Source organism: Thalassophryne amazonica, chromosome 13, assembly GCF_902500255.1.
Source record: "Thalassophryne amazonica chromosome 13, fThaAma1.1, whole genome shotgun sequence".
Classification (NCBI taxonomy): Eukaryota; Metazoa; Chordata; class Actinopteri; order Batrachoidiformes; family Batrachoididae; genus Thalassophryne; species Thalassophryne amazonica.
Window position 1 is genome coordinate 81,692,853 of NC_047115.1, and position 14,708 is coordinate 81,707,560.

Below are 14,708 nucleotides of genomic sequence, written 5' to 3' on the forward strand. Positions count from 1 at the left end.
CTCCATTTTTAGAGTACGTATGTACCATTCATCCGGAAAGTATTCACAGCACTTCACTTTTTCCACATTTTGTCATGTTACAGCCTTATTCCAAATTAGATTAAATTCATTTTTTACCTCTAAATTATACTCACAACACCTCATAATGACAACATGAAAAAAGGTTTTTTTTTATTATTATTATTGCAAATTTATTAAATAATAATAATAATAATAATAATAATAATAATAATAAAACCTAAGAAATCACATGTATGTAAGTACTCACAACCTTTGCTCAAAACTTTGTTGATGCACCTTTGGCAGCAATTACAAGCCTCAAGACTTCTTGAATATGATGCCACAAGCTTGGCGCATCTGTTGTTGGGCAGTTTTACCATTCCTTATTGCAGTACCTCTCAAGCTTCATCAGGTTGGATGGGGAGCATTGGGGCACAGCTATTGTGAGATATTTATCCATCATTAATTATTAAATGATGAAGCAGAAAATTCTCAAACAACTGATTCCACTCTGTATAGAGGCTCAAGTAAAATACAGTCTGTCATCCAATCGCAAAACAGAGGTGTCCCAAACACTAATTTACAAGTATTAGTGATCTTCTTAAGGAGGAAGTGGAAGATGGGACAGCAGGAAGAGACAAAAAAAAACCATCCATTTTTAATACCCGCTTACTCTAATTAAGAGTCATTGGGGGCTGGAGCCTATCCACACAGTCATGGGGTGTGAGGCAGGGTATACCGTGGACAAGACGCCTGTCTATCACAAGGACACATATAGACAAACAAACACATTCACACCTATGGTCAATTTGATGTTTTCAGTTCACCTAACCTTCATGTCTTTGAATGTGGGAGAAAGCCAGAGCACCCAGAGGGAACCCACGCAAACATGGGGAAAACATGTAAACTCCACATAGAAAGGCCACAGGACTTTTATTATTATTATTTTTTACTTTTAGTTCTTTTTGGAAGAAACCTTATTGGGATTTATTTGAAACTACAAGGGCAGGTATTTTAAGAACAAGAAGAAAATTAACAGCAAGATTATTATGTTTACAGATACAAAAGTACTACAAAAGTTTTCAAATGTTTCATTGCATTGCTCATATATGATCGCTTGTTCAGTGGTGCAATAAAGCATTTTGCTGGTGATTTGTGCCTCATATAATGAAACTAATTAGCTCATTAGCTACTGTGTGTGCCTTATAAATAACTCAGAAAATGGCAATAAAATTCATTTTGCTTCTTCTTCCATGAAGTGGTGAATGCAACTTACACTCCAGTGTAAACTATATGGTTTTTCCTCTTAACAAGGCATTTTTGGACAGGTGTGATTTATACTTCACTGCGACTTACATTCCAGAAAATACGGTACTTGTTTAGATAGTGTAATATTCCCAATTTTGAAAGGTTTTAATGATGAACTTTATTTTGTGATATTTTAATGTTTTTGACATCAAATCAAAGTAAGTAATATGAGGCCTTATACTGGAAAAGCTGTTGCTGTATTGTATGTAAGATAACTGAATCTATTATAAGAGACAAGTTCCTGAAGCACATGAAGGGAAACCAGCTGCTGCATAGGCACCAGTAAGAGTTTATTGGAGGCTGGTTGTCAGTCTTATAGTTGTTCAAGATCTTAAAGGCTTGGACAGAAATACTGGATGAAGGGTTAGAAGTAGACATTATTTACACTGATTCATGAAAGTGTTTGTCATCATCCCATATGTAAGACTACTAGGAAAACTCAGTAGCTACGGCATTAGTGCTAAACTCCTGGGCCCTCTCAAAGCAAAATCAAATCAAATCAATTTTATTTATATAGCGCCAAATCACAACAAACAGTTGCCCCAAGGCGCTTTATATTGTAAGGCAAAGCCATACAATAATTACGGGAAAAACCCCAACGGTCAAAACGACCCCCTGTGAGCAAGCACTTGGCGACAGTGGGAAGGAAAAACTCCCTTTTAACAGGAAGAAACCTCCAGCAGAACCAGGCTCAGGGAGGGGCAGTCTTCTGCTGGGACTGGTTGGGGCTGAGGGGAGAGAATCAGGAAAAAGACATGCTGTGGAGGGGAGCAGAGATCAATCACTAATGATTAAATGCAGAGTGGTGCATACAGAGCAAAAAGAGAAAGAAACACTCAGTGCATCATGGGAACCCCCCAGCAGTCTAAGTCTATAGCAGCATAACTAAGGGATGGTTCAGGATCACCTGATCCAGCCCTAACTATAAGCTTTAGCAAAAAGGAAAGTTTTAAGCCTAATCTTAAAAGTAGAGAGGGTGTCTGTCTCCCTGATCCAAATTGGGAGCTGGTTCCACAGGAGAGGAGCCTGAAAGCTGAAGGCTCAGGAACTCAAAGTCCTCTCAAAGAGCTGCTAACTTAGCCAAAGGTTTCCTGGCAAGGAATCTCAGCCTAAAGGCCCCCGTCACACATAGCAAGAATTTGCCGGAAGCATGCCTGACACGGTAAATATTGTCATAATCCAACGCATTCGGGAGGAAAAGAGGCCTGGCCAGCAGTATCAGAGTGCAGACAGTATTGACTTATGGTTAAAATGTTAAACAAACTAATTCCGGACAAGTTATTGAAATTAATGTCACTTCTGTCATTTTACAAAGTGAAAATATCAGCTATATGTTTTAGTTTTAAAGTAATGCACTAATTTTGAAGGTTTTAGCGTTTACAGACACATGCCACAATGCATTATGGGAAGATTAGTTTCCTGACATCAGTGGTTGGTTGGTATATAACACACGTAACTGTAACGTGTGGTGGGTTTTGCAGATAAATCTGTATTTGTAAATATGTCATTTTTTTCATTTGTAAAAAAATAATTTTGAAAACCGAAAATTCTGCTTTTTAAGTGATTCAGCACTTTTAGCGAATGTGTGGCAACATTATTAGCAACATGCTAACATAGCTATTATCACTGTGTTCTGAGTGAGAATCCAGTGGTATTTCTTATTTCTGGTCTTCCTCATCTACTTGTTTGAATCAGGTTACATTGGATTCAGGAGTTGTCCTTTTTCTTCAGCAAACAAACTCTTATTGTATTCTACTACGTTTTGGTCACTAATTCTGATCATGTTTGGGTGATCAGATCATCATTCTTACCATTCACTGATATAATTTCTTACACCTTCATTATCCAGCATACCACAATTTTACTCCCCCAAAAAACAAACTAAAAAACAAAAACAAAATGTTGAACTCCATCTGCCCGCGTCCCAATCTAATCACTGTAAAAACACAGAGCTTGCACATTTCTGGGCCAAATCGTGTCTTGCACTATGGTGTGTGTAAATACAGTGAGGAAAATAAGTATTAGAACACCCTGCGATTTTGCAAGTTCTCCCACTTAGAAATCATGGAGGGGTCTGAAATTTTCATCTTGGGTGCATGTCCACTGTGAGAGACATAATCTAAAAAAAAAAAATCTGGAAATCACAATGTATGATTCATTCATTCATTCATCTTCTACCGCTTAGTCCAATTAAGGGTCGCGGGGGGCTGGAGCCTATCCCAGCAGCCATAGAGCGCGAGGTGGGGTACACCCAGGACAGGACGCCAGTCTGTCGCAGGGCCACAAACAGTCAAACAAACACAGACACACCCACACACACCTACGGACAATTTAAAGATTCCAATCACCTAACCCACATGTCTTTGGATGTGGGAGGAAACCGGAGCACCTGGAGGAAACCCACGCAAACACGGGGAGAACATGCAAACTCCACACAGAAAGGCCTTAGAGAAAGTACAATTGAGAACAGAAAGAATCGAACCCACGACCTTCTCGCTGTGAGACAACAGTGCTAACCACTAAGCCACTGTGCTGCCTCAATGTATGATTCCTCACTGTAAATAAAATAGAATCAAAATAAATTCTTAAGAGAACTCATTTTTAATGTTGTATGTTGTATGTATTCCACAAGGTGACGATGGCCTGGCTCTGATAGGATCCATTTATAGTCTGTTGCTGTCCATCCACACTGATAAAAAGGACTGGAAGAGTGGTCTGCAGCTGCTGGACACAGCTGTCAGACAGGTACCTCACTCCAGACACCGGCTGTAAGTACACGCTGTGAGGACTACAGGAAACGTGGTGGGACTAGACAAACTAAGGAGATGTTTGACTGTATTCTGTATTTCCTCAGATCCCTGCTCAAACAACGTATACTAGTGAAAGCACAGCTGGGGGAAAGTATACTGATGGATATGGAGATGTTAAACAATGAAGGAGAGCAGTGCTGTTCAGACATGTGGCACCAGGTGGCACTCTGTGCCAGGAATATAACACAACTGCTGACATGCTACCAGAAATCCATCACCACTCTGGTGGTAATACTTCTGTTGAAACTATTCAACTGTTTTACATCATTGCCAAAAGCAGATTCATCCACAGACCTATGTAGACACTGGAATTAATGTTTGCATGTGTCATACTGAGATTCTCATCAAGATCATATTTACACCCATGCAAAGCAGTAGAGTAAGCAAGGGGTATTGTTTCTGTGTGTGTGTGTGTGTGTGTGTGTGTGTGTGTGTGTGTGTGTGTGTGTGTGTGTGTGTGTGTGTGTGTGTGTGTGTGTGTGTGTGTGTGTGTGTGTGTGTGTGTGTGTGTGTGAGTGTGAAAATATCTGAGTTATTTGATTTGGACCAGTGATTTTTTGTACCTATGGTTATTATTCTAGTATCTTTCTATTGGCCACATGACCTGTGACCTTGAAATGTTTTCACATTTTAACTATGTTTAGAGCCAGTATGGATTAAAAATGGGATTAAATTTTTGTTTGTTATTTAATGCTGAAGCAGTTCAGTTTTGTACAAATACAATCAAGGCCACACCGAACCATTTATTATGAATCACAGGGAATTAATTTGCATAAATCTATGTCAAAACATGTAAACTGTAGGTGTTGCAATCTCTCAGTGCCTGTTCTGGCTTTATGCCTTAGAGAAAGTACAATTGAGAACAGATCTCTACCACCATCATGTGGACTCAGTTTGCTATTGCAGGTTTGTCTCTAATTGCCGTTCACCATGTCCTAAAACACAGAGAATTTCTCCTCCGCACAATGACAGATGTAATCCCTCCTCCATGCTCTCAGACACAGAAAGTCCTGTTTATGTATCTTAATTTGGATAGATCTTATTTTTGTCATGGTTTTCTTATGAGCTAAGACATGTCTTCTAGAGCTTTAGTTCACCCTGAAAGCTCTAGAAGACACAACTGAAAGAATGTTTGCAACAATGGCTCTAAAGATTCAATGCTGAAAAGTGTAAAGTGATGCATCGAGGTCCAAACATCAAGTAAACTTCAAGTGATGATGAAAGATGACCACCCTGTTAAACTGGAGAGAACATCCTTCGAGAAAGAACACAACGTTCATATTGATTGATCGCATTTAGCTCTCTTTGTGTAGCCTACTGGGACTCATCCAGCAGTCATTCTCCCACTTAGTTGGTGATTCACCAGTTAAACTGTTCTTCATATGAGTCTGTCCTCATCTTGAGTATGGTTACCCAGCCTTTAAGAAAGACCAAACCCTGCTAGAGAGCATTCAGCACTGAGATACCAAGTTAGTAGCAATACTGAGGAACGAGTTGTCTCAAAGATATGCCCAAGAGCCTTAAAGCTGCTGAGCCTGCAGGATAGGAGAGTTTGTGAAGGCATGACTAAGCTATTATAACATGCCAAAAAAGCTGGACAGGAATAACACCAGAGGCCATGAGCTGAAACTACAGAAGCAATGAGGTAGCAAGATGGTGAGGCAGGACTTTCTGACACTAAGTGCCATGAAAACGTGGAACTCGCTACTCCAAGGAGTCATATCAGCACTGACGCTCCATGCCTTCATGTTGAGGCTGTACAAATACTGGGCTAAGTTTTGCTTTAGCCTCCAATCTCTATTATTTGCACAAAGCTGATGGTCACTGTCAACCTTCCCAAATGCTTCCAAATACCTAAGATTAGAAGGAGAGAGAGAGAGTGTCACAATAACACAAGATCAAATGGATACATTTGTTACATATCCTAAATTTCTTCATGAAAATTCAGTGAGGTATGTCTTCTATAATATATTCCAAATCTAAGGTAGAACTCTACTAGTGTATACTAAGGTATATCTAAATATCTAAAAAAAAAAAAAAAAAAAAAGAGTCGAAAAGAAGAGCCTCTTAGGTGTCTGGTCTTGAGAATCAGGGATGGTAGGTTATGTCATGGCAGACATATTCAAGACAATTTTTAAATGTTTTCTCTTATGTTTCTGTTTGTGACACCATTTGTGAAGAGTGCAGACACTCAGTGGCAGAAGGTCAACCTTCTGTTGGAGTTTGGAGCGTGGCTTTACAGTAACAACTTCCCGAAACAGGATGCCCAACATCAGGTTCAGTGGGCCATAGATGTCTTTCTACACTTGGAAACTGAACAGGCTGAAGGAACGGGTAAATAATGTCCATGACTTTACTGTGTCATGAAACAAGTGTGTAAAAATGTAGTTAAATTCAGAGACAGCAAGAAATGGAGGTAAATGAACAGTTACATATGACTTGCTAGTGGAGACAAAGTTTTGAATTCAGAGAAAGACTGTTTTTAAATGTACCGCTTTATAAGCTATTAAGATTATAGTCAAAATAATTGTATGTAACAATAAATTAAGAAAGCTCATTCTGTCAATGTTGTCACAAAATAATGAAAGGACACCAATATTTTCACATGAAAAGTATTTGTTTGATCAAAATATGTGTACTTCGCTATTAATGATAGATAGATAGATAGATAGATAGATAGATAGATAGATAGATAGATAGATAGATAGATAGATAGATAGATAGATAGATAGATAGATAGATAGATAGATAGATAGATAGATAGATAGATAGATAGATAGATAGCTTTATTTATCATTGTCATGACAACAACAAGATTTGCATCAAATGAAATGTCTTCATTTGATGGAGAAGACATTTGGGGAGAAGTACGAGGAATGTGAATGTTTACAGTATTTTCTCCTTTGAGAGGTTGTTGTTTGTCTTTCGGCTGCCTCTGGTTGTTCAGGGTCACCACAGTGGATCCAGTACAGGTCTACACTGACATGTATTAACATTACAACACTGTCAGAGTTGTTGTTATTGTCACTGTTAAATTGTGCTTTGTGTGTCATCCTTTTAATTTAATTTATTGGAAAATAAAATAAAAATTGTTTCTACTCTTAATAGTATGCGCCAGCTGTGACTCATGGTGAAGTGATATATACAAACAATGGGGAAATAAATAGAAAGGCACACAATATGTACTGCCTTTGAAGCATTTATTGCTATACAGCTATCTTCTGGTGGTTGTTTTGAACACCAAATACTTTGAGTGTTAGAAAGGATAGACAGTGCATGCACACAAATAAGGCCAGTCACTCTACCCATATGTTGGACAGGTCTGGGACCGTGCACCATGTGAGGTGTTCAACCAGTGCCTGGATCTTTGTATTGAACCTGGACCACTGTAGACTCAGACACTCCAATTCATCACTCAGCTTCCAGGTCTGGGAGCATGAAGGAAATGCCCTGAATCACAGATTGCAACCAGTCAGGCAAATAAACAGTCCAACCCCACTTCTCAATTGTAGTCATCTATCACTTGCTGCCAGGTGAAACATGGTCCTGATTGCAGCACTTGAGGACCTAAATAAGGAGTTGGCATCTCCGGGTTTGATATTATCTTTGATCAGAAATGATCCAGGCTTTGAATGAATTCCTGCCAACATCAGTGCATCTGTGTTAGGGGAGGTGATGGTCTATTGGTTAAAGCATTGGGCTTGAGACCAGGGGATCCTCCGTTCAAATCCCAGCCTGACTGGCAAATCACTAAGGGTCCTTGGGCAAGGTCCTTAATCCCCTGGTTGCTCCTGGTGTGTAGTGGGTGCCTTGCCTGGCAGCAGCCTGACATTGGGGTGAATGTGAGGCATTGATGTGTAAAGCGCTTTGAGCATCTGATGCAGATGAAAAGTGCGATATAAATGCAGTCCATTTACTATTTGTGTACACCAAAAGTGAGGCATTCTTTATCTGCTCATATTTTGCCACTGTTTTTGAAGTCAAGGGTCTTCTGAGAAGAGGTTATGGAGTGATGAGGTCTCTCAGCAGAAGTGTTTGGCAATGCTGATACCTATGTAGATTGATGGTCTTAGTGTTTCTTGTCTTACTGTGTAGTTGTGAGAATGGATGCTGTCTTGGGACTGAGTGGGAAAACCAGATGTCTTTGTTACTGGGTCTCTTTGGAGAATCCTTTGGTACGCGGTGTGTAGTGGGCACCTTGTATGGCAGCAGCCTGACATCAGGGTGAATGTGAGGCATTCATGTGTAAAGCACTTTGACTGATGCAGATGGAAAAGCGCTATATAAATGCAGTCCATTTACTATTTATTAATATACCTGTCCTGGCTGTGGTCTCTGTGTTTGTACTGTGACAGGTTCTGTGCACTGAGCTGTCATTTGTGTCTCTGGTCAGCAGCTGGGAGGTGCCTCCCCGTGCTCTGTGTGCTCATACATATAAGCATTTTATGCAAGTGTGCTCCCCCACACTCAACATGTGTAGGGGAGAGTGGGGGGGCATGAAACACGCATGGGGCATTTAGACAAATTTCACATCCAGCTCGAAAGTGATTGTCTGCTCACTATTTTCATGGTGACAGCGTGAATGGCTACACATTTTCTGTGTCACGCGAGCGGTGTTGGATGTTCGTGTGTGTCACCTGGAATTTGGCCAACACCTGCCGCAAGAGGGATCGAATGGGCTCTCACAGGGCACTCTCTATCTTTTAGCCGCTGGCGTGCGTGAATAGTTGTAGCAACAGCTGTACGAGGCAGCTACGATTTTTCGCAATGGCATGCAATTCCTCCTTGATGCACTAGTCGGGTTAAATTGTGTTATATGTAAAGGGGCCCTTAACAGCATTATGTCAGTAATTAGTGGCTGAAATAACTGATCATGAAATTCTTTGCTATTATGGTTTTCATCAGTTAGTTGCTGTAGCCTATATTAACAAGATCTGAACAAAAGTTAAAAAAAAACAAAACTGTATAGCCATTTGCTACACTCTGTACAGTAATGACAGGAGTTGTACAATAGTGTTTTATAACTGATACGTACAGTACGTCCGTACTGTAGGCAAACTGAAACTAAATGTAAGCATTGTGTCAACATGCTGGTAATGCAAAAATAAAGCTCTTAACAATGTAAAGTGAAATCATGTCAAAATGTTGAACATGTGTGTGAATGCATGTAATGTGTATTTCCTCCAGAAGATGAGTCCAATAAAAAGGATGTGATGAATTGTGCCTCCTTGGTGGGACTTCAGGGGATATTACCACAAAATTTGTCTAATCTGAGGGAAGTGAGATGTCTTGACAGTTTGGTAAGAGCACACACTCTGCTTGCTGTCATGGCAGGCAGAACGTCTCCACAACACCAGCTGAACTTGCTCAGAGCCTACACCTTTGTCCTTCAAATATGGAAGGTATTAGACCTGCACTCCAACATTATCCCATGTTTTTAAAATACTGTATATTTTGGGGTAAAGATGGTTCATGCATCTTTTGTACTCTGTCTTTACTGCAGGTGTCTATGTCAGTGGTCCGTGACGTTTTCAGTGACATGGTCAATAGTGAATTACCACAAAAGTCTTCATCTGCTGCATCGAAAAAAGATAAGGACAAGAGCAAAAGCAAAACGGTGACACTTTGTTTCTCAGTTTTGATTCATCATTTGACTGATGGAGCAATTTTTTTCACCGCACAAAATGTTATGCTAGTCTGCTGTTATTGTTTTTATACAAAACGTTTTGCATCCTGTGTTGACAAATGAGCTTCTCAAACAACACAAATCTATTTGTCTGTGTCTGAGGCACCTTGATATGCAAGTAGTGAGAAAAACCAGTGTAACTGTGGGTGCAGAAGGCTTGGATTTGCTGTGTTTGCGAGTCTGGACATATAAAAACCAGTGGTATTGAGGAAGCTGATATGACTGAAAGGATTTATGGGCAATTTTGGGATTAGTACAACCCCTGGCAAAAATGATGGAATCACCGGCCTCGGAGGATGTTCATTCAGTTGTTTAATTTTGTAGAAAAAAAAGCAGATCACAGACATGACACAAAACTAAAGTCATTTCAAATGGCAACTTTCTGGCTTTAAGAAACACTAAGAAATCAGGAAAAACAATTGTGGCAGTCAGTAATGGTTACTTTTTTAGACCAAGCAGAGGGAAAAAAATATGGAATCACTCAATTCTGAGGAAAAAATTATGGAATCATGAAAAACAAAACAACGCTCCAACACATCACTAGTATTTTGTTGCACCACCTCTGGCTTTTATAACAGCTTGCAGTCTCTGAGGCATGGACTTAATGAGTGACAAACAGTACTCTTCATCAATCTGGCTCCAACTTTCTCTGATTGCTGTTGCCAGATCAACTTTGCAGGTTGGAGCCTTGTCATGGACCATTTTCTTCAACTTCCACCAAAGATTTTCAATTGGATTAAGATCTGGACTATTTGCAGTCCATGACATTGACCCTATGTGTCTTTTTGCAAGGAATGTTTTCACAGTTTTTGATCTATGGCAAGATGCATTATCATCTTGAAAAATGATTTCATCATCCCTAAACATCTTTTCAATTGATGGGATAAGAAAAGTGTCCAAAATGTCAATGTAAACTTGTGCATTTATTGATGATGTAATGACAGCCATCTCCCCAGTGCCTTTACCTGACATGCAGCCCCATATCATCAATGACTATGGAAATTTACATGTTCTCTTCAGGCAGTCATCTTTATAAATCTCATTGGAACGGCACCAAACAAAAGTTCCAGCATCATCACCTTGCCCAATGCAGATTCGAGATTCATCACTGAATATGACTTTCATCCAGTCATCCACAGTCCACGATTGCTTTTCCTTAGGCCATTGTAACCTTGTTTTTTTCTGTTTAGGTGTTAATGATGGCTTTCGTTTAGCTTTTCTGTATGTAAATCCCATTTCCTTTAGGCAGTTTCTTACAGTTCGGTCACAGACATTGACTCCAGTTTCCTCCCATTCGTTCCTCATTTGTTTTGTTGTGCATTTTCGATTTTTGAGACATATTGCTTTAAGTTTTCTGTCTTGATGCTTTGATGTCTTCTTGGTCTACCAGTATGTTTGCCGCCTTTAACAACCTTCCCATGTTGTTTGTATTTGGTCCAGAGTTTAGACAGCTGACTGTGAACAACCAACATCTTTTGCAACATTGCGTGATGATTTACCCTCTTTTAAGAGTTTGATAATCCTCTCCTTTGTTTCAATTGACATCTCTCATGTTGGAGCCATGATTCATGTCAGTCCACTTGGTGCAACAGCTCTCCAAGGTGTGATCACTCCTTTTTAGATGCAGACTAATGAGCAGATCTGATTTGATGCAGGTGTTAGTTTTGGGGATGAAAATTTACAGGGTGATTCCATAATTTATTCCTCAGAATTGAGTGAGTCCATATTTGTTTCCCTCTGCTTGGTCTAAAAAAGTAACTGTTACTGACTGCCACAATTTTTTTCCTGATTTTTTATAGTGTTTCTTAAAGCCAGAAAGTTGCCATTTGAAATGACTTTAGTTTTGTGTCATGTCTGTGATCTGCTTTTTTTCTACAAAAATAAACAACTGAATGAACATCCTCCGAGGCCGGTGATTCCATAGTTATTGCCAGGGGTTGTACAAAACAGTCAGAGTGCACACAGGGAGGCAAAACATTGGAGAACACTGGGAATCACAATGTGAAAAAGCAGGAGCAAAACCAGACAATCTGACCACAAGGGAATTACACACAGAGGGCCAGAAACAGAATGTGACGCAACACTGAGGGAACTTTGAAGTGACATCTAAATAAAACCAGTACATACGGTGGTTCCTCTGCATTGTGGATATGGCAAAGCTCGTCACCAGTGCATGCTCCCAGACATGACTTGGCAGAGGAGTGCAGTGCCCTCAGTTTTCTTTACTGTTTCTTCAGTAGGTGTTTAAATACGAGGTCTGTTAGAAAAGTATCGTACCTTTTTATTTTTTCAAAAACTATATGGATTTGAGTCATATGTTTTTACATCAGCCAAGCGTGAACCTTCGTGCACATGCGTGAGTTTTTCCATGCCTGTCGGTTGCGTCATTCGCCTGTGGGCAGGCTTTGAGTGAGCAGTGCTCCACCCCTCTCGTCGTCGTTTCATTGCGAGGAAATGGCGGAATGATTGGGCTTTTTTCCATCAGAATTTTTTCAGAAACTGTAGAGACAGGCAGCTGGAAAACATTCGAAAAATTTATCTGGCTTTCGGTGAAAATTTTATGGGCTTCACAGAGAATAAGGAGTGTTACTACAGCTTTAAGGACGGCTCACAATGGCGCATGGCACGCCATGCTCCGAGCCGCCATCGAGAGGCAGAAACCACCACATAATTTCTAAACGGATCGCTGTGTGGAGCCGGGACCGTCGTGTGCAATTTCTCTGGTTATCACAAGAGCTGGACATCAGCCATTTTCCGGCACATTTCACTTTTAACAAGCGATTTTGTCATGGAAAGCCGTGCGGAGGCTTCGCGTGTCACGACCGATTCGCTGATGAAGCGAGACAAAGGAACACCTCCGTTTCGGAGTGTTAGAGGACAAGTTGGGACATGCCCAGCTCTCCACAATTTCTCTTATACTCACTCGACTGGTAAGCACTGAAAGCCGAGATAGGCTTGTCCCAACTTGTCCTCTAACACTCCGAAACGGAGGTGTTCCTTTGTCTCGCTTCATCAGCGAATCGGTCGTGACACGCGAAGCCTCCGCACGGCTTTCCATGACAAAATCTCTTGTTAAAAAGTGAAATCTGTCGGAAAATGGCTGATGTTTCTGAAAAAAATTCTGATGGAAAAAAAGCCCAAATCATTCCGCCATTTCCTCGCAATGAAACAACGACGAGAGGGGTGGAGCAGTGCTCACTCAAAGCCTGCTCACAGGCGAATGACGCAACCGACAGGCTTGGAAAAACTCACGCATGCGCACAAAGGTTCAAGCTTGGCTGACGTAAAAACATATGAATCAAATCCATATAGTTTTTGAAAAAAATAAAAAGGTACAATTCTTTTCTAACAGACCTCGTATAGTACCACATTACACATTGTAGATAATAGCAACATGTCTTGGTGCTTTTATCATCTTGGAAACCAGGCTGTATTTGTTGAAGAAAAATCCAAGCATGATGTGTTGGATCAGCCATTCCCTTCCACCCCAAAGGACTGGGCTCAATATATTTGCCCTGACCAAGTCCGCCAGATATTCAGAACCAGCAGCAGTCCATTCTGTGTCAATGCACACAGCATTGCTAAACAGGTAAGGCTATGTTTCTGTTTCCTTATATGTGATACATGCTGTGATTTGTATTTAATTGTCAGCCCAAGTTGGACTGGGTAAAATTATAGCCTCACCAGCTCAAAGCACTAAGTTAGCATTGCATTGACATTCACTCATGGTCCATCCATGTGGTTTGAAGTGGGATTGTGACAGAGGTGGTTCTATGAGTTTGGACATTGATGATCATGATGAAATGATGATGCAGCAAATGCACCAAACTGGATATAATAATGAACCAATTTGTAATAATGAACCAATTTTTTCTGATTCTTTTCTGTTTATAACTAAATCACACAAACATGTATTATAAATACAGGCTAATATAAATATGCTGAATCCCTTACTATTTATTTTTTCTTCTGCTCCTTATATGTACCTGTGTTTGATGGGGTGTAGACTCAAACCCTGTTTTATCTCAACCTGCTGACAAGCGAACTCCACTCACTGTCACTCAGCCACCTGACCCTGCCGATACTGCACCTAGCTGAGACCATTTCTTGTGACCTTTTGGGTAGGAGGTGCTTCTCGGACCTGTACCGACTTCGGTAAAAACACTTACATGATCAGAATTTTTCTAATGTCAGCATCTCCTTGTGCTGAAAGTTAAGCTCTAAACTCAGATCTTTGCCAAGACAATGGTGTTTATCAAAAATCATGGTCAACAAATGAACAGCCAGTACTTGGTTTTCCAAAGGGTAAGAATTGGGACTAGTCTAATAATAATGCATGATGCAGAATATTTTCTTCGTATGACTTTGGCCAGAATATAACTTTCAGAAATAAGACGGACTTATTTTCCCTTTCGTATGGCTAGTATACTGGCATAGTATGTTACTATGTTTTTACCCTTTTAAATTAATTTTATTAGGAAAACGAGCAGGCTGCGGGGTCAATGGGTCTTTTAGTGAAGCTTAGGGTTAGTGGCCAACGATCACTTTAGTGTTTCGTCTGTTTTTCTTGTTGCTTAATGCTGACAAATGATACTGTATTTGTTGTCTTTCTGATGGCTGATTCTGTTTTTTTCTCTCTGTTTGAGGTGCAGCTTCATCCAGAGATGGGTGTGGTGTCTACTTCTGCAACCCTCCAGTCCTGTGCACCAGCAAAATTTCCTTTATATTCGTTTTGTAAATTGTTTTGTCAGTTGTGTCTGTGGCATGGCCCAAGCAGAGGGTCACCTCTTTAAGTCTGGTCTGCTTGAGATTTCTTCCTCAAATCAGAGGGAGTTTTCTTTACCACTGTCGCCTGTGTGCTTGCTCTGGAGGTTGGTAAGGTAAGACATTACTTGTGTGAAACG

At 40.3% G+C, this 14,708-nt stretch overlaps 1 protein-coding gene across 1 annotated transcript in view; it reads left to right on the plus strand.

The window, feature by feature from the left end:
* Positions 1-14,708, plus strand: part of LOC117522987 (cilia- and flagella-associated protein 46) — a 316,276-nt gene that overhangs the window by 134,688 nt on the left and 166,880 nt on the right. The window contains exons 26-32 of the mRNA XM_034184405.1: positions 3,941-4,076; positions 4,163-4,346; positions 6,299-6,452; positions 9,306-9,520; positions 9,622-9,735; positions 13,232-13,393; positions 13,811-13,959. Of these exons, the coding sequence (XP_034040296.1) occupies positions 3,941-4,076; positions 4,163-4,346; positions 6,299-6,452; positions 9,306-9,520; positions 9,622-9,735; positions 13,232-13,393; positions 13,811-13,959 (1,114 nt within the window). The remainder of the gene's footprint in view (positions 1-3,940; positions 4,077-4,162; positions 4,347-6,298; positions 6,453-9,305; positions 9,521-9,621; positions 9,736-13,231; positions 13,394-13,810; positions 13,960-14,708) is intronic.